Source organism: Colossoma macropomum, unplaced genomic scaffold (assembly GCF_904425465.1).
Source record: "Colossoma macropomum unplaced genomic scaffold, Colossoma_macropomum, whole genome shotgun sequence".
NCBI lineage: Eukaryota > Metazoa > Chordata > Actinopteri > Characiformes > Serrasalmidae > Colossoma > Colossoma macropomum.
Genome location: NW_023494789.1, coordinates 8,113,685 through 8,127,377, shown reverse-complemented (window position 1 = coordinate 8,127,377; position 13,693 = coordinate 8,113,685). Strand labels below are relative to the sequence as shown.

Sequence of the window (13,693 nt, the reverse complement as noted above, 5' to 3'; positions counted from 1 at the left end):
TTTTATCCTTATCACCAAATACTTGACGTGACACAATGAGATAATAAGATTAGGGGATTTGGACCTCTCTGGTGGAAATATGTAATTGCATGCAACGTGCGGAAGAACATGTGACGTTGGTTGTGCTTTGGTCTTTGCAGCTGCCTAGGGCCCCCATCAGTCAAGGGCCCCAAGAAAAAATAAATACTGTACGTACTGATGTTTAATAACCTATTCCGAAATACATATATATAAATACATTTAACAAATGTTATTTGCTGTTAACAAGTACAACAGCTTTCAGCTGTTATTTGTGATTGTTAGGATTTATTGCGTCAATAAAAAAGTCCATTTATGGACAGAGAAAAAGAGGGAAACATGAAATATTTATTTTCCAAAGTGAGTTCGAGGCCAGTCATCTTTCTGACCGTTATGTGGTAGCTAGTTTAGCAGGCCACTCTCTCTAAGAACTGAACACTTTATCAGGCTAACATATGTAAACTAAGCAATTAAATTTTACCATAATTTATCTCTCTCTCTCTCTCTCTCTCTCTCTCTCCCTTTGTCTCTCTCTCATCTAATCTGTTTCCATTTCTACGTGATATCACTGACCAAGATATCGTTGTTTACAGTGTAGGCGCACTCAAACAAAAATGAACCAACGGGGCTGTTTGACTTGCAAACTGAAAATATGTTGACTTTATATAAGTGAATTGTGTTGTCTTTAAGTAACTGGTTTACCTAAAATGGACCAAAAGTAATGAAAGTACATTTCAATGAATGGAAACACGGAATTGGTTTACACTGATCTAAAGAGAGTTTTACTCCAATGAAACTCAAATAAATGGCACTGAAATGTGTTTGTTCCATCAACTATTGAACCTAATGTTGAGGTAACTGTGTGACTCTACTACATTTGATTGAGTGGAAATGTGTGGCATAATTGAATTAAGTTCATATAAGAATTTATTTTTTGGAGTGTGGTTGTGCCACTTGGAGCTCAGCACCTCAACTTAGCGTGCATCCAATGGGCCTCATCCCTGTCTTTTGTCTAGAGCCCTAGAATCACTAAGTCCACCCCCACGCATATGATGTTAGTTCAGTACACAGCAGTGTTAGCTTGAATATAGCAGTATTCATATTTTGACTCATTAACCTTCTGAGGTCCACAAACTTGCCTGCACATCAAATTGGATGTTATGTATATATGTTTCTCTATCTTCGTGATACGTCGCAGAAATACAGTTCAAACATTTCCTGCATCTGTAGAGTGGCCTTTTGATTCCATCTTATCGCAAGATGGTACATGACTCACATCTGGAGTTATGAGGCTGTGAAAAGGGGTTGAGATACATGGGATCTGCCTCTCACCATGTGTAATAGGTAGATTTGTGTGTGGGCCTACATTTTGTGTGAAACTGACCAATAGACTCTCAGGAAATCACTAAGGAGTGACCCTTCACATCAGAAACCCTTCAATCTTCATTCAGTCCACATTGGAGACAAAAGAAGCGGTGTGCAAAAAGTTTACAGCCGCTGAACTTGCTGTAGCAGTTTCGGAACTGTTTCGGTAGTGACAAAGATAACGGAGCATTTTGATATGAAACATATGGGTATCATGTTGTTTGCAAGAGAATTTAAAGAAGATTGAGAAAATGCCCACCAGACCCCAGAGGGTTAATGATCTCTTAATTTGTAATGTAGATGATGCAAAGACAATCAAAGGAAAAATATACAAAAGATTTTGCCTTTTGAACCTTTTTGTTTACCACAGGGCACAAAAGAGATAACTTTTAATTGGAGAATCAATGTAAATAAATAGCTGGCAATTTGTAAATCAATTATTTTAAACATTACATATCAAACCATTTATTTACCCAGAAGTTTGGAAAATCCAATTGTGTGCCAGTTTCCAACTTTGACCAACCTAAAATGCTTAAAATGCAATTTGTTTTAATAGGGAATTTTAACTACAACACAAATATACACATCGCTGTTGTCAGAAGGAGACCTCATTTCTCCATTTTTGTAATTTCTCAATTTTTGACATAATTTGAAAATGCTTGTTGCCCTTTACATTTTGTATACATTTCATGATGAATGGACCAAAGAAATGGCCCAAAATGACTTGGAAAAGTGTGGTTACACTGACATACATGAAAAGTAAATTACAGTCTTTCCTTCTCTTAAAAAGTTGTCATTTCAGAGATATAAGGTTTTGTTTTAACAGGAGTGATATATAATTATATAATGAGTACAGTAAAGTACTTTATAAACATATTGTAGTGTGAAGAAATACTTTATAAAAGTATTATAGTGTCAAGAAATATTTACATGTTAGTTTTAGGCTATTGCTCTTCATTTATTTACAGGGTTATCCCACTTCTGACACCAACGGTAGTGTTCACTGCTATTAAGGGACACAGCTCTTGCATAAGTCATGGTGCTTTATTCTCCAGCGGTTATAGGCCACTTTACTAACAGCCCGTTCACTACTCAGCTCATGTCTGACTGCCTCTCTTTTTCCACTCCTATATACATATCCCTTCATAATAGAAGTCCTTAGCAGAATAACCCTGTGAATAAATGCGGACAAACAAATAACCTAAAACTAAAATGTAAACATTTCTTGGCATGTCCCTTTTGATAGCGGTGAATGCCACAGTATAAACAGCATGTGATTTAGGAAAATGAACAAAAAGCTAAAAAGTGGGAGAAAAATTAATATTTCTTTCCATCTATCATAAATTAGCGATAATATTACGTACTTTAATAGTTTGATTTTTGCGAAGGAAGCCCTCCCACGCAGTCTTTACGGGATTTTGTCATCATCTATCCCGCCCCTTCTTCCAGTGAGATCACCGCTGCTGCCGTGAGTGTGTACGAGAGGCAACTGAAAGCATAACCTATACTGCAGCCACACTTACATTTGTGAGTAGAAATAATATTCGGGAAGGGCTGAACGTTGTGGAGTACCATGTCGGACACGGTGAGTATTAAGAGCACGTTTCGGTATTTCGGTAAAGACTGGAAGCGAACAGCTGGCGCCCTGTAACAGCGCTGAAATAGGAAAATACGAGGGCCCGCTTAACTAACGTTAGCCAGCTAGCAAGTCTTTCACTGCCCTACTAAGACTCAGGCTAGCTGGAGCGAATAGGTAGCTCCTCGCCTTTCATGCCACTTGTTTTATCTTTTTATTCTAACCAGGCGGTTTCCCTTTATTGTAACTGTAAATTTTGCATTTAACGGTTTCGGGTCGTGTTAGCTTACTGGTTAACTTAGCTGCTTAGCAAATTAGCTTCGCATTCCAGTATAAAGCCTTATAGGTTAGCATTTCAGCTAAGAAGCTAACCTGTAACGTTATTGGGGCCCAGAAAACAAAGTTTACAGTCAGAGTGTCCGTTGGTCACCTGTCCGCTCTGTTGTGATAGTGACACAGGGACAGTTGAACTTGACCAGCTATCAACAGAAGGAAAACATTGTACGTGTTAAAGTGAGCTAGCCAATGTTGAGATGTTATCAAAGACCGCTGGCTATAATGCAGTCCGTTAGCGCAGAGCTAACCTAACCTAACCTAGCTAGATAGCACGGCGGACTTCAGGCATGTTTACAGTGACTTCAGCTCTGAACCGCGTTCAGTAAAACCACAGACTTGGTCCTAATTCTGCGCATTTTCACTCCAACAGGAGACCAAACCTTCAGGTGACGGAGGAGAGAAGAAGGACGGAGAGTATATTAAACTGAAAGTGATTGGTCAGGTAAGAGGAGACTGCTTTCAGACTTTAAGGGGAACTACACCAGTTTTTCAAAATTTGAACAGGTTTAAATAAGATCTAAACATGTGAAATGCTTCGTTATAGAGAAACTTACTTGGAATTGTGCAGAGTGGTGGTGGTAGGAACCAGACATCTATAGAGTATAATGCCTCTAGAAGCTCCCTCACAAAAAGTTATTACACAAAATGGTTATGAATACGCTGCCTGATACCTGAGACATTGTTTTTATGATTTTTTTTAATAAAGTTTTGGCCTAAAAGTATTGTTAATCGATTTACTTTAATCTGGTCTCCAAAAAACATTTTTTTTCAGAATTTCCACTATTCTACCATTGTGAACATTACATATAAACACTTAAACACATGTAGGTTCACTGCTGGTTTTGGATAAAAATATAAAAGGTCTGTATTTAAGCTGATAATGTAGAGAACCATGGTTCCTACCACACAGTTGGTAAGTTTTTCCACAATGAGCAACTTCACATCAAACCACATTAAATGACCTTATTTCCATCTCAACCCATAAATTATGCAGAAATATTGAAAAATTGGTAGCATTCCCCTTTAATAACTCAAGTCTACTAAAGCCTAAAACGAGGAATGGGCAGTATGGCAAAAATGAAATTCTTGAAGACATCTTTTCAATTCATAATATTTAGCTTTTTGTGTTTGATAAGTAGCAGATTAAAAAGAACCAGTAGTGCCACATTTAAAAATTACAGTACAGTGATTTTTAATCAACATTTCATATACTGCACTGCTCTAAATCCAGAAAAACAGTACTAATTATGCTCTCTTGCTAATGAAACATGCAGTTGGTCATTGTTCTTTAAGTATGGATCACATCCACTGTGTACTTGGTAAAGAGTATTGTGACCTAATGTGATGTAAATTATCACATTAAATGATAAATTCATCGTATTGCCCACCCCACCTACACATCTCCAAGGAAGACTCACAGTGTTTTAGAAACCCATCTTTGAATTAAAGAAAATAAATACATTTAATTACATCATTACATCATGGAGTGCAGACTGCCTGAAGAGATGACAACTAACCTGATCCGCACTTCTCATGATCTTATGTGATGTTTCTGTTTCAGGACAACAGTGAAATTCACTTTAAAGTGAAGATGACGACGCATTTAAAGAAGCTTAAGGAATCATACAGTCAGAGACAGGTAAGATATTATAACACAAACCGAACTACTAAAGTGATGCACATTCTGTGAACCGTGGTTCCATGGAGTGCTTCGCTTTACTTTCGTTCTTTAAAGGACGGCTCTTGATGTAATATCAGTTGTTTAAAGTTGAGACTACTCAGTTCAGGTGAGTCTGAGTCAGAACTGAAACTGAATAGCCAGAACTTTTCAAAAGGACAGCACATATTCATGTTGTTCAGATCCATTTAGTCTAATATCTGTCTCTGTATTTATCTGTGTGTCACACAGCACATGTTTCAGCTCTGCTCTTTTGTCAGTGACTTTGCTCCAGTTTATAATTTGTAAACATTGTGTTGTTACGCATAGTTGGATTTGACCAACATTCCAACTGGCAAGAAGCTGTGTGTGCTGTCATAACGAACATACATACACAAAAACAAATGTTAACTTTTATTAAGACAACAGGAGTTTAGCTATGCATGTGACTTCTTCTTACCACATGGAATATATGTTATAATTATGATTTACAAGAATGGCATAGTATTATGATGTTGTTCAAAGGAAGCATACAGCTAATTCTGTTGTCACTGTGTTTCTACAGGGTGTCCCCATGAACTCTCTAAGGTTTCTTTTTGAAGGACAGAGAATCACAGACAACCAGACCCCCAAAGAGGTATGATCTCCAACCTTCTGTTCCCTGGATTAATAGTGCTGCACATGTTGAACTAGGCCTGAGTCAGTGACAGAATCTTCTTATTTAGGTAACCGTGTGGCGTTGTAAGCAGCTAAACGTTTTTTCTACTTTTTTGTTCTTTGCTTTTACCTGTTTTATTTACATTCCACATTTTCACATGATCATATTGATGATGATGATGATGGTGGTGGTAATAAAAAAACACTTTTTCTTCTGGTGATTTTGCAGTGGTTTTTAACACTTAAGAATACACAGAAGCAAACACATTCATTGTGTGTGAGTTTAAATTTAACAGTGCAGATCAGTGGAAGTTGTGTCGATCGTATATTCTGATCTTTAATTTGGCCACAAAACTGGAATTAAGCTATTAAGAACGAGATTGAAAATTTCACACAAATTTCACAGTCCAAGGCCTTTTTGTTTGAGGCTTTGTTGTCTGTGGGAGCTTAGCCTGATGCTTTTTTGTCAGAGACTGTTTTGCCTGATGTCAGTTTGTAGGAGAGCTGTGATGACTGTGTTCATTCCAAGAGTCCAAGCTGTTTCGACTGATATCTGTGGTGTTACGATGTCTTAAAATGTACATTGTACTATAGGTGGCTGTTTGTACATGCATATCTGCCAGACTAATGGCACATAGTGCCTGACCCCAACTCATTCAACCAGGGCATTTCAAAAGCTGTATTTCTAGAGCAACCTGTATATGCTAGATACAATAAAATTGGTGTTAATGAAGGATGTCACATCACTGTAATTGAGGGCTGTTACCACAGTAACCTGGTTACCTGTCACAGGGCACAATCCTGGGAGCAACAACAGCTCAGCCATGAAGTGGTGCATCACACAGACTCACAGAGCAGGGCCACTGAGTGCTGAAGCGCGTAGAAATCTCCTGTCCTCTGGTGTATCAGTCGCTCCAGAGTTCCAAACTGCTTCTGGAAGTAATATTAGCACAAGAGCTGTGTGTTGACAGCTTGAACAGATGAACTGGAACATCAGTTGTAAGCCAGGCCTTCTCGTCCAGCATCAGTGCCTGACCTCACAAATGCTCTTTTGACTGAATGGTCACAAATTCCTCCAGACACGCTCAGATCTTGTAGCATTCAGCAAAGAGTGGAGCCTGTTACAGCCATGATGGGGGTAACTCCATAATAACGCCCATGGTTTTGGGATGGGATGTCCAACAAGCTCATATAGGTGTGATGGTCATGTGTCTGCATACTTTTAGCAATATTTTACACCCAGGAATAGCTACAATAGCTTAATATTGCACTTCAAATATTAGTCTACTTTAGAGCAACAGCTTGACTGAACATTAACAAGGTAACAAGCAAATATTACCCAGTTCATTTTTTGTATTGAGGCAGGGCAACCTTACTCTTTCTTTTCTATAGAGTCTATAAGATCCTAGTTCTGCCACTGATGACAATATAAGATTTACATCTTCTTCATTGTTCTTTTTCTAATCACTCTCTTTCTCTGCTCTCTCTCTGCAGCTGGGAATGGAGGACGAGGATGTTATCGAGGTGTACCAGGAACAGACCGGCGGCTTTTGGAACGACTAGACCTTTACTTCAACTCTCTTCTCTTTAAATCTTAATTTTGTATGTATGACGTTTATTTCATCTGTTTCCTTTTGTGCTTCTCTCAGAGGGAAATGGAAAAACCATCTGGATCAAAGCGATACTCCGCTAGGGCTGCTGCAAGTGAGGGAGAGAGGCAAAAGAAATAAGGAAAGAGGAATAAACAAGCTATTCCTCCTCCCAAACCCCTCTCTCTCTCTCTCTCTTTTTCTCTCTGTCTTTTTCTTTCTCAGTCCCTCCCTCGTACACTTGGACTCTGGATATGTGCTGTGTTGCAATGACCTATAATAGAACTTGTTGCGTTTTTGCCCCAAAACCTCAGAGTAAATTCTCATATTTCCCCATCAGTTCAGACGTTGAACTACAGAGCATGTGGCTCATTTATTTCTTTCACTGACGTACTGCTTCACTGGAATTCACTTGTCCAGAACAGAGTGAGAGAACATGAGGTGTACTACATCTGCTCCGTCGTTACAACTGAAAGCAGCTTTCGATTTCTATATTGATACGATGCTGACCCTGTTCATGTTGGTAGGCCTATTACACCTTTATAGCCGCATTCATATAGCAACAATGTGTGGTTTTAGCTTTTGATACAATGCTAGGATTTGGGGGGCTTTACGTGTAATTGTTTTCTGATTCTAGAAAGTGTGAGGTATGCTTTCCCTGTATACTTATAACAACTGTGTTGAGATTTCCACACTGTGAGCTGCAGAAGGGAAACCCTGGTGTTGTAACGTGTGTGATCAGTGGTTTCAGTTGCATGTGTTTGTCTCAGTTTTATGTTAAAGGATTTTGTATGTGCTTATACCCTTGTTGAATTTATTGTCTGCAATTTTAAATATCTGTCCTTCTATTCAGCTGCAGTTACAGAATGCAGAAGGCAGCAAGCCCCATTTAGCTTAGCTTAGAGTCCCCTGCCGCAGACTTGAGAGCTTATTTAACAATGTAAGAATGATCTCTGCAATGATCAGCACTCAGGGGCAACGCTTGTCAACACAAAAAAATAAATACAGTGATTGCACACAATAAATGTTACTGCACATTTAGTAGTTTTTAACTGAATTTTCTCTTCAGTGTTAGATTTAGTCAATGCCAATTTCCACAGTCTTTCTAAATCTTCCTCTGTTGTATGGCATCTGGCAGCTTAAAGGCAAGACACGCTTTCTCCAAGATGTGAAGCTGGCCTCTGCTTTTTTCTGCTGCTCACGCAACATCGTAGGGCGCCTGAACACAGCTGGAGGAGAGCACTGATTGCCTACTGCTGTTTAGTTGCCCTGGTAGACACCCATGATCGGTCGGTTATAGAGAGGACTAGAGCACCCGTCCCACTGAGAGAGTTGCAGGTCTGGTTGCACTCTCTTAGATAGACGGCTGTGGCATTGTCAGGATTCAGCCTTGGTTGCGCCACTCAGGAGCCAGCTCTTTTTTTCTTTTTCAATTATGTTAAACGGGGAGGGAATTTTGGTCCAGATGGTTTGTGGACATAGAAAGATTATTATTTTTCTTTTGTCTTGTTTTTTAAATAAAATGTGTCAAAATAATGTACTCATTTGTGGTGTTTTTTTCCATGCAGGCTTATTCCATATTCACTTAGCTCACTCTTCTCTGAATGTTATTGTAAACAAACTGGCTGCAAAAGTAGTTTGAGGTTATTCATAATTTAGCCACTAGGTGGCAACAGTCGACCAGACTGAAAGACACATTTCCTGAACCTCCCAGTTCTCATTCACCGTTCTGTGGTGAACATGGCCCAAAGAGGTCATACATCAGTAGGTCATTAGTAGGGCTGGGTGTTCAAACTTATTTCCATTCCTTATTGGTAACGACCGAACTACTTCTGTACTTCCCAGTAATGAAAAATTCTAGATCAATCCTGTATTTCAATACCTGAGTAGACAGTCCCAGCATCTGTAAGCCAGTATGAATGCTTGTTCCAAAATCTAGACTGCTTATGGACCGTCTATTTGCATATGTATGCATGTTGTCAAGGCCAGCACTTCTTAGTTTATCTGTATTCTTGTTACTGTGAGTAAATACATCCGTTCAGTCACTTCTCATTTGAGTTGGGGAATATGGCAGTACTTTATCGTTATCATAATAAAGTTTATCATGATAATACGCTTTTCTGAGCATATCGTGGATATTGCTCCACACTTAAAGAGCACTGACAAATTGCAAGTTTCATTGCAAAGAAAACGTTGGACCTCATTAACCAACCACCAAAAGAAATTTCTTCTTAAAACCCATTTATACAGTTTTCAGAAGATTCTGATGTTGACCAGTGTTTTCTAAATTGGGATTTGTTCTTAGGTAAGAACAGAATCTATGAACACTCAAGAGCACAAAAATGTGAACTACACCAATCAGGCAGAACATTATGACCACCATGTTTCTACGCTCATTGTCCATTTTATCAGCTCCACTTACTATATAGGTGCACTTTGTAGTTCTACAGTTACAGACTGTAGTCCATCTGTTTCTCTGCCCCCTTTTACCCTGTTCTTCAGTGGTCAGGACCCCCATGGACCCTCACAGAGCAGGTACTATTTGGGTGGTGGATCATTCTCAGCACTGCAGTAACACTGACATGGTGGTGGTGGTGGTGTTAGTGTGTGTTGTGCTGGTCTGAGTGGATCAGACACAGCAGTGCTGCTGGAGTTTTTAAACACCTCAGAGTCACTACTGGACTGAGAACAGTCCACCAACCAAAAATATCCAGCCAACAGCGTCCTGTGGGCAGCGTCCTGTGACCACTGATGAAGGACTGGAAGATGACCAACACAAACTGTGCAGCAGCAGATGAGCTGTCGTCTCTGACTTTACATCTACAAGGTGGACTGACAAGGTAGGAGTGTCTAATAGAGTGGACAGTGAGTGGACACAGTGTGACTCCAGCAGCATTGCTGTGTCTGATCCACTCAGACCAGCGCAACACACATTAACACACCACCACCACATCAGTGTTACTGCAGTGCTGAGAATGATCCACCACCCAAATAGTACCTGCTCTGTGAGGGTCCATGGGGGTCCTGACCACTGAAGAACAGGTTAAAAGGGGGCTAACAAAGTATCCAGAGAAACAGATGGACTACAGTTTGTAACTGTAGAACTACAAAGTGCACCTATATAGTAAGTGGAGCTGATAAAATAGACAATGAGCTTAGAAACAAGGAGGTGGTCATAATGTTCTGCCAGATCAGTGTACTCTGCGGTTTAAAATAATGAATCTGACGTAGACTTTTGCTTAGGACCTTTCTCAAGAACAAATTTAAAAATAAACTTAGGAAGATATTGATGAATAGAATATGAGTGATATGTAATATGAATATTGATGATGAATATGAGTCCCATACTAAGTTCTGTTGAATTGGTTTTAATGCAGTGCAATAGAACACCCACCCTCAGTCTGTCATTGATAAGAAGATATTGAAATTACGGTATCAGCCTGGTATCCATATGAAAACAATTAAATCATTCCTCAGGCCTTAGTAGCATTGACTACTGTTGATTTTAGCCCAGAAATGTGTACTTGTCGTAGGAGTACCTAATGAATGTCACTTTAACCTGGTAGGCCTGTACATGGTCTCTTTCAAAGACAGGGTAGAGTTGCAGTAAGAGCCTGTTCAGTTTAAAGGGCCTGATTGCAGTCAGCTCTGGATGTTAATAGGGGAAAAGAAGGAGAACGTGTTACGTGAGAGCAATGGAGTGGAAAAAGGGGGCAGAGTGGGGTGAAGGATGAGGAATGCAGTGATAAAGATGGGGGGTAGAGCAGTGGAGGAGAAAGATGGATTGGAGTCGAGGGAGTGAGAGGAAGCAAAAACACGAGGACAACGCCCATCTGAATGTGAGGCAGCCCCAGGCTTCTTCAGTGTTTTCTGCCAAGGATGAGTTTCCTCTGCTGAGATTATGTTCATCTGTTAGTTTTATTCTTGGAGCAAGTGGCATTTTCCTTTAAGGCTTAATAGGAACCCCTCTTGTGTTTACAGTAAACAACATGCTTGTGAAACACATCACAGACAAGTGAAAGAGACACTGTACGGCTGTATGATGTGAGGGGTGCTTACATATTAGACCTGTAAGCTGGGTTCCTTTCTGCAAGGCTGCTATAGCTGAAACCCAACGGGAAGATCGTATTTCTCGGCACACAAGGCCTGAACACTACCAGATGAGGGCTAGCTAGGAATGGGGGAAGGGGGTATGCGAGTGTGTGTTGGGGAGTGGGGGGATGGGTGTAGAATACCTATGAGCTCATGTCTGTGTCTAAGTACAATTTCTTTGTATGGGAAATGAGTACAGTGAGGCAGGTTTTTAAGGATTGCCCTTTCAACGTGTAGTCTTTGTTCTTCAATCAGATGCAGGGCCTTATGGGAAGAAGTGAAGTTCAGAGGTAATGAGAGAGAACGCTTAAAAAAACAATGAAATGAGAAATGAGAAAATAACCCCTCTCGTGAGCAGAAACACCATAGCAAACATCACAGAAACGGCTGCTCTGTGTTATATTATTATGTGCTAATGTGCAGGCCTACGTGCCTTGGGAGCCTTATAGGAAAATATTATATATCCGCCAAGAATGTAACTCAGGGCATTTCGCAGCACTGTGTACAATGTCCTTGTTATAACTCTCTCAACAAGAGAACAGAAACTGGATAGCTGGTCATACCACTGGGGCCATCTGTTGGGACAACTCTCCACATTGGGTAAACATTGCTGAAACAATGCCTGACAAAAGTTAAGGCGGTGTCTCTGCAACGGGTATCGATCCAATTTAGGGAATTGTATCTCGTGGGACCGAGGCAGAAAAACCTGGGGAAGGGGTTACAGTTACCTGAGACTCTGTCCGGGTGTTTTTTCTCAGGGACGGCTGAGAAAGAGCAGCACCTGGGAGGCACAAAGGCTTACGGATCTAAACACAAACCGACTTTTTCAGGCCATTGTAATCATTTCGCCGAGGGCATGTTTCTACAGGAAGCTAACCAACAAATGTGCCCTGTCAGTAAATAGATGCTGACAGGGGATTATAAATTACTTTGGTTTACGTATAGCGCTGGCTCTCATTTTTAGTCACCCTAGGCTGTGTCCTTCCTGACTGGGACTGAGGAATTGCCCGCCCCTGCTATGGACAACTGGTCAGTGCACCTGTGCTTGACCAGTTGTGGCACCTCCGACAATGTCAGCTCAGTCTGCCTTTCAGCCGTCGAACGTACATCAACAGGCAGCAGTGTAGCAACTTTAGGGCTACGATTAGTCAAAGTCGATTCGATTATGGTAAAAGTCGATGCACAGTTTACTAAAACAAAAGCGTTGCATGTGTATTTGATAAACAGGATGCATCACATAGACAGACCTGAAAGACAGCAGAGCTGTGACGGGTCAAAGTGATAGGAAACGATAGAAAACAATGATTTGATTAGAAGATTAATCAAATAATAGTCAACTACTCGATTAATTGTGGAAATTGGGCTCCAAATACCAATAATTTCTGTATGCTACAATTCCTGTTATTTAACTACCACAGTAACTTCCTGGTGCTTGCAGGCGTGTAGCAGGCAAACTCGAGATGTTTAAAATTCTTAACTTGGCTGACTTGCGTTAGCTTTACACAGGGGCAGTTCACCATAATTAGTTTCACTGGAATGCTGTAGACTCCCTCACTTATTGTCCACGGCGCTCGCTGGGTGGAGAGCTTGAATGTGCGTCTCTTCAGATGACTGTTCTTACAGCTTATCATACTCCGTAGATTCAGTTAGGAATTGCTGGAATGTTTCATGGCCACCCAATGAGTAACACAGGAGTTTAGCGTCAGATGGTTTGTTAAACTGCACTAATATTGTCATTTAGTGTATATTTTCTATGGTAATTGTGATCAAACACTATCGATCATGAAAAGTCACACTATGATTATTTCACTACACCGTAGTGTATCTAAAAGGTCAGTTCAAGCTTCCCCAACTGTCCAGGCAACTCTAGCCCCCTCTGACAAAAGCCTTCCCTCTGGATACTGTAACCCCAACAACCCCCCACGCCTTCCCAAAACACAAACAAAAGGGTTAAGATTTACCTTAAACCAAAGAATGGTGAGCTATCGTATTTCACCAGGAGAGGAAGGGTAAGGATTGTATGCCTCAGTGCATCTTAGGACTTCCTGTTGTCTTAAAGGCAGGGTGGCAAACTTCACGCCACCTCTGATTATCTCCTGTTATTCTTGGCTATTGTGTAACACCTCTCTCTCCTTCTTTCTTAAAAAAAAAAAACAAACATTTACTCTTCCTCCATAATTCACACTCCTGTCTATTTCTGAGCCTCTTCCCTCATCCTTGCTCCACAGAGCGTTCTGTAACGTCACTCAATTGACTGCCTAATGTTACAGCAATTAGGCAAATTGAGTTTTTAGCGATTTCTAATTATACAGGACCACTTTTTTCTGCAAATAATGGAATTCATAAAAATAACTCAGCAATCCTATATAAATCTTCTTGTAAATATACAAATAAAACGTCTAG

At 40.3% G+C, this 13,693-nt stretch overlaps 1 protein-coding gene across 1 annotated transcript; it reads left to right on the top strand.

Annotated features, from left to right (window-relative positions):
- Positions 1-2,830: 2,830 nt before the first annotated feature.
- Positions 2,831-7,339, top strand: sumo1 (small ubiquitin like modifier 1). Its single transcript, XM_036569979.1, has 5 exons — positions 2,831-2,968; positions 3,666-3,737; positions 4,857-4,934; positions 5,518-5,589; positions 7,104-7,339. The coding sequence occupies exons 1-5, from the start codon at positions 2,957-2,959 to the stop codon at positions 7,170-7,172; spliced, it is 303 nt and encodes a 100-aa protein (XP_036425872.1). The 5' UTR covers positions 2,831-2,956; the 3' UTR covers positions 7,173-7,339.
- Positions 7,340-13,693: the final 6,354 nt, after the last annotated feature.

Excerpts from the sequence above, each read along its gene's own strand:
- sumo1 (XM_036569979.1), top strand. Across the intron at positions 4,935-5,517 it reads AATCATACAGTCAGAGACAG|GGTGTCCCCATGAACTCTCT; the intron begins GTAAGATATTAT and ends GTGTTTCTACAG. Across the intron at positions 5,590-7,103 it reads ACAACCAGACCCCCAAAGAG|CTGGGAATGGAGGACGAGGA; the intron begins GTATGATCTCCA and ends CTCTCTCTGCAG.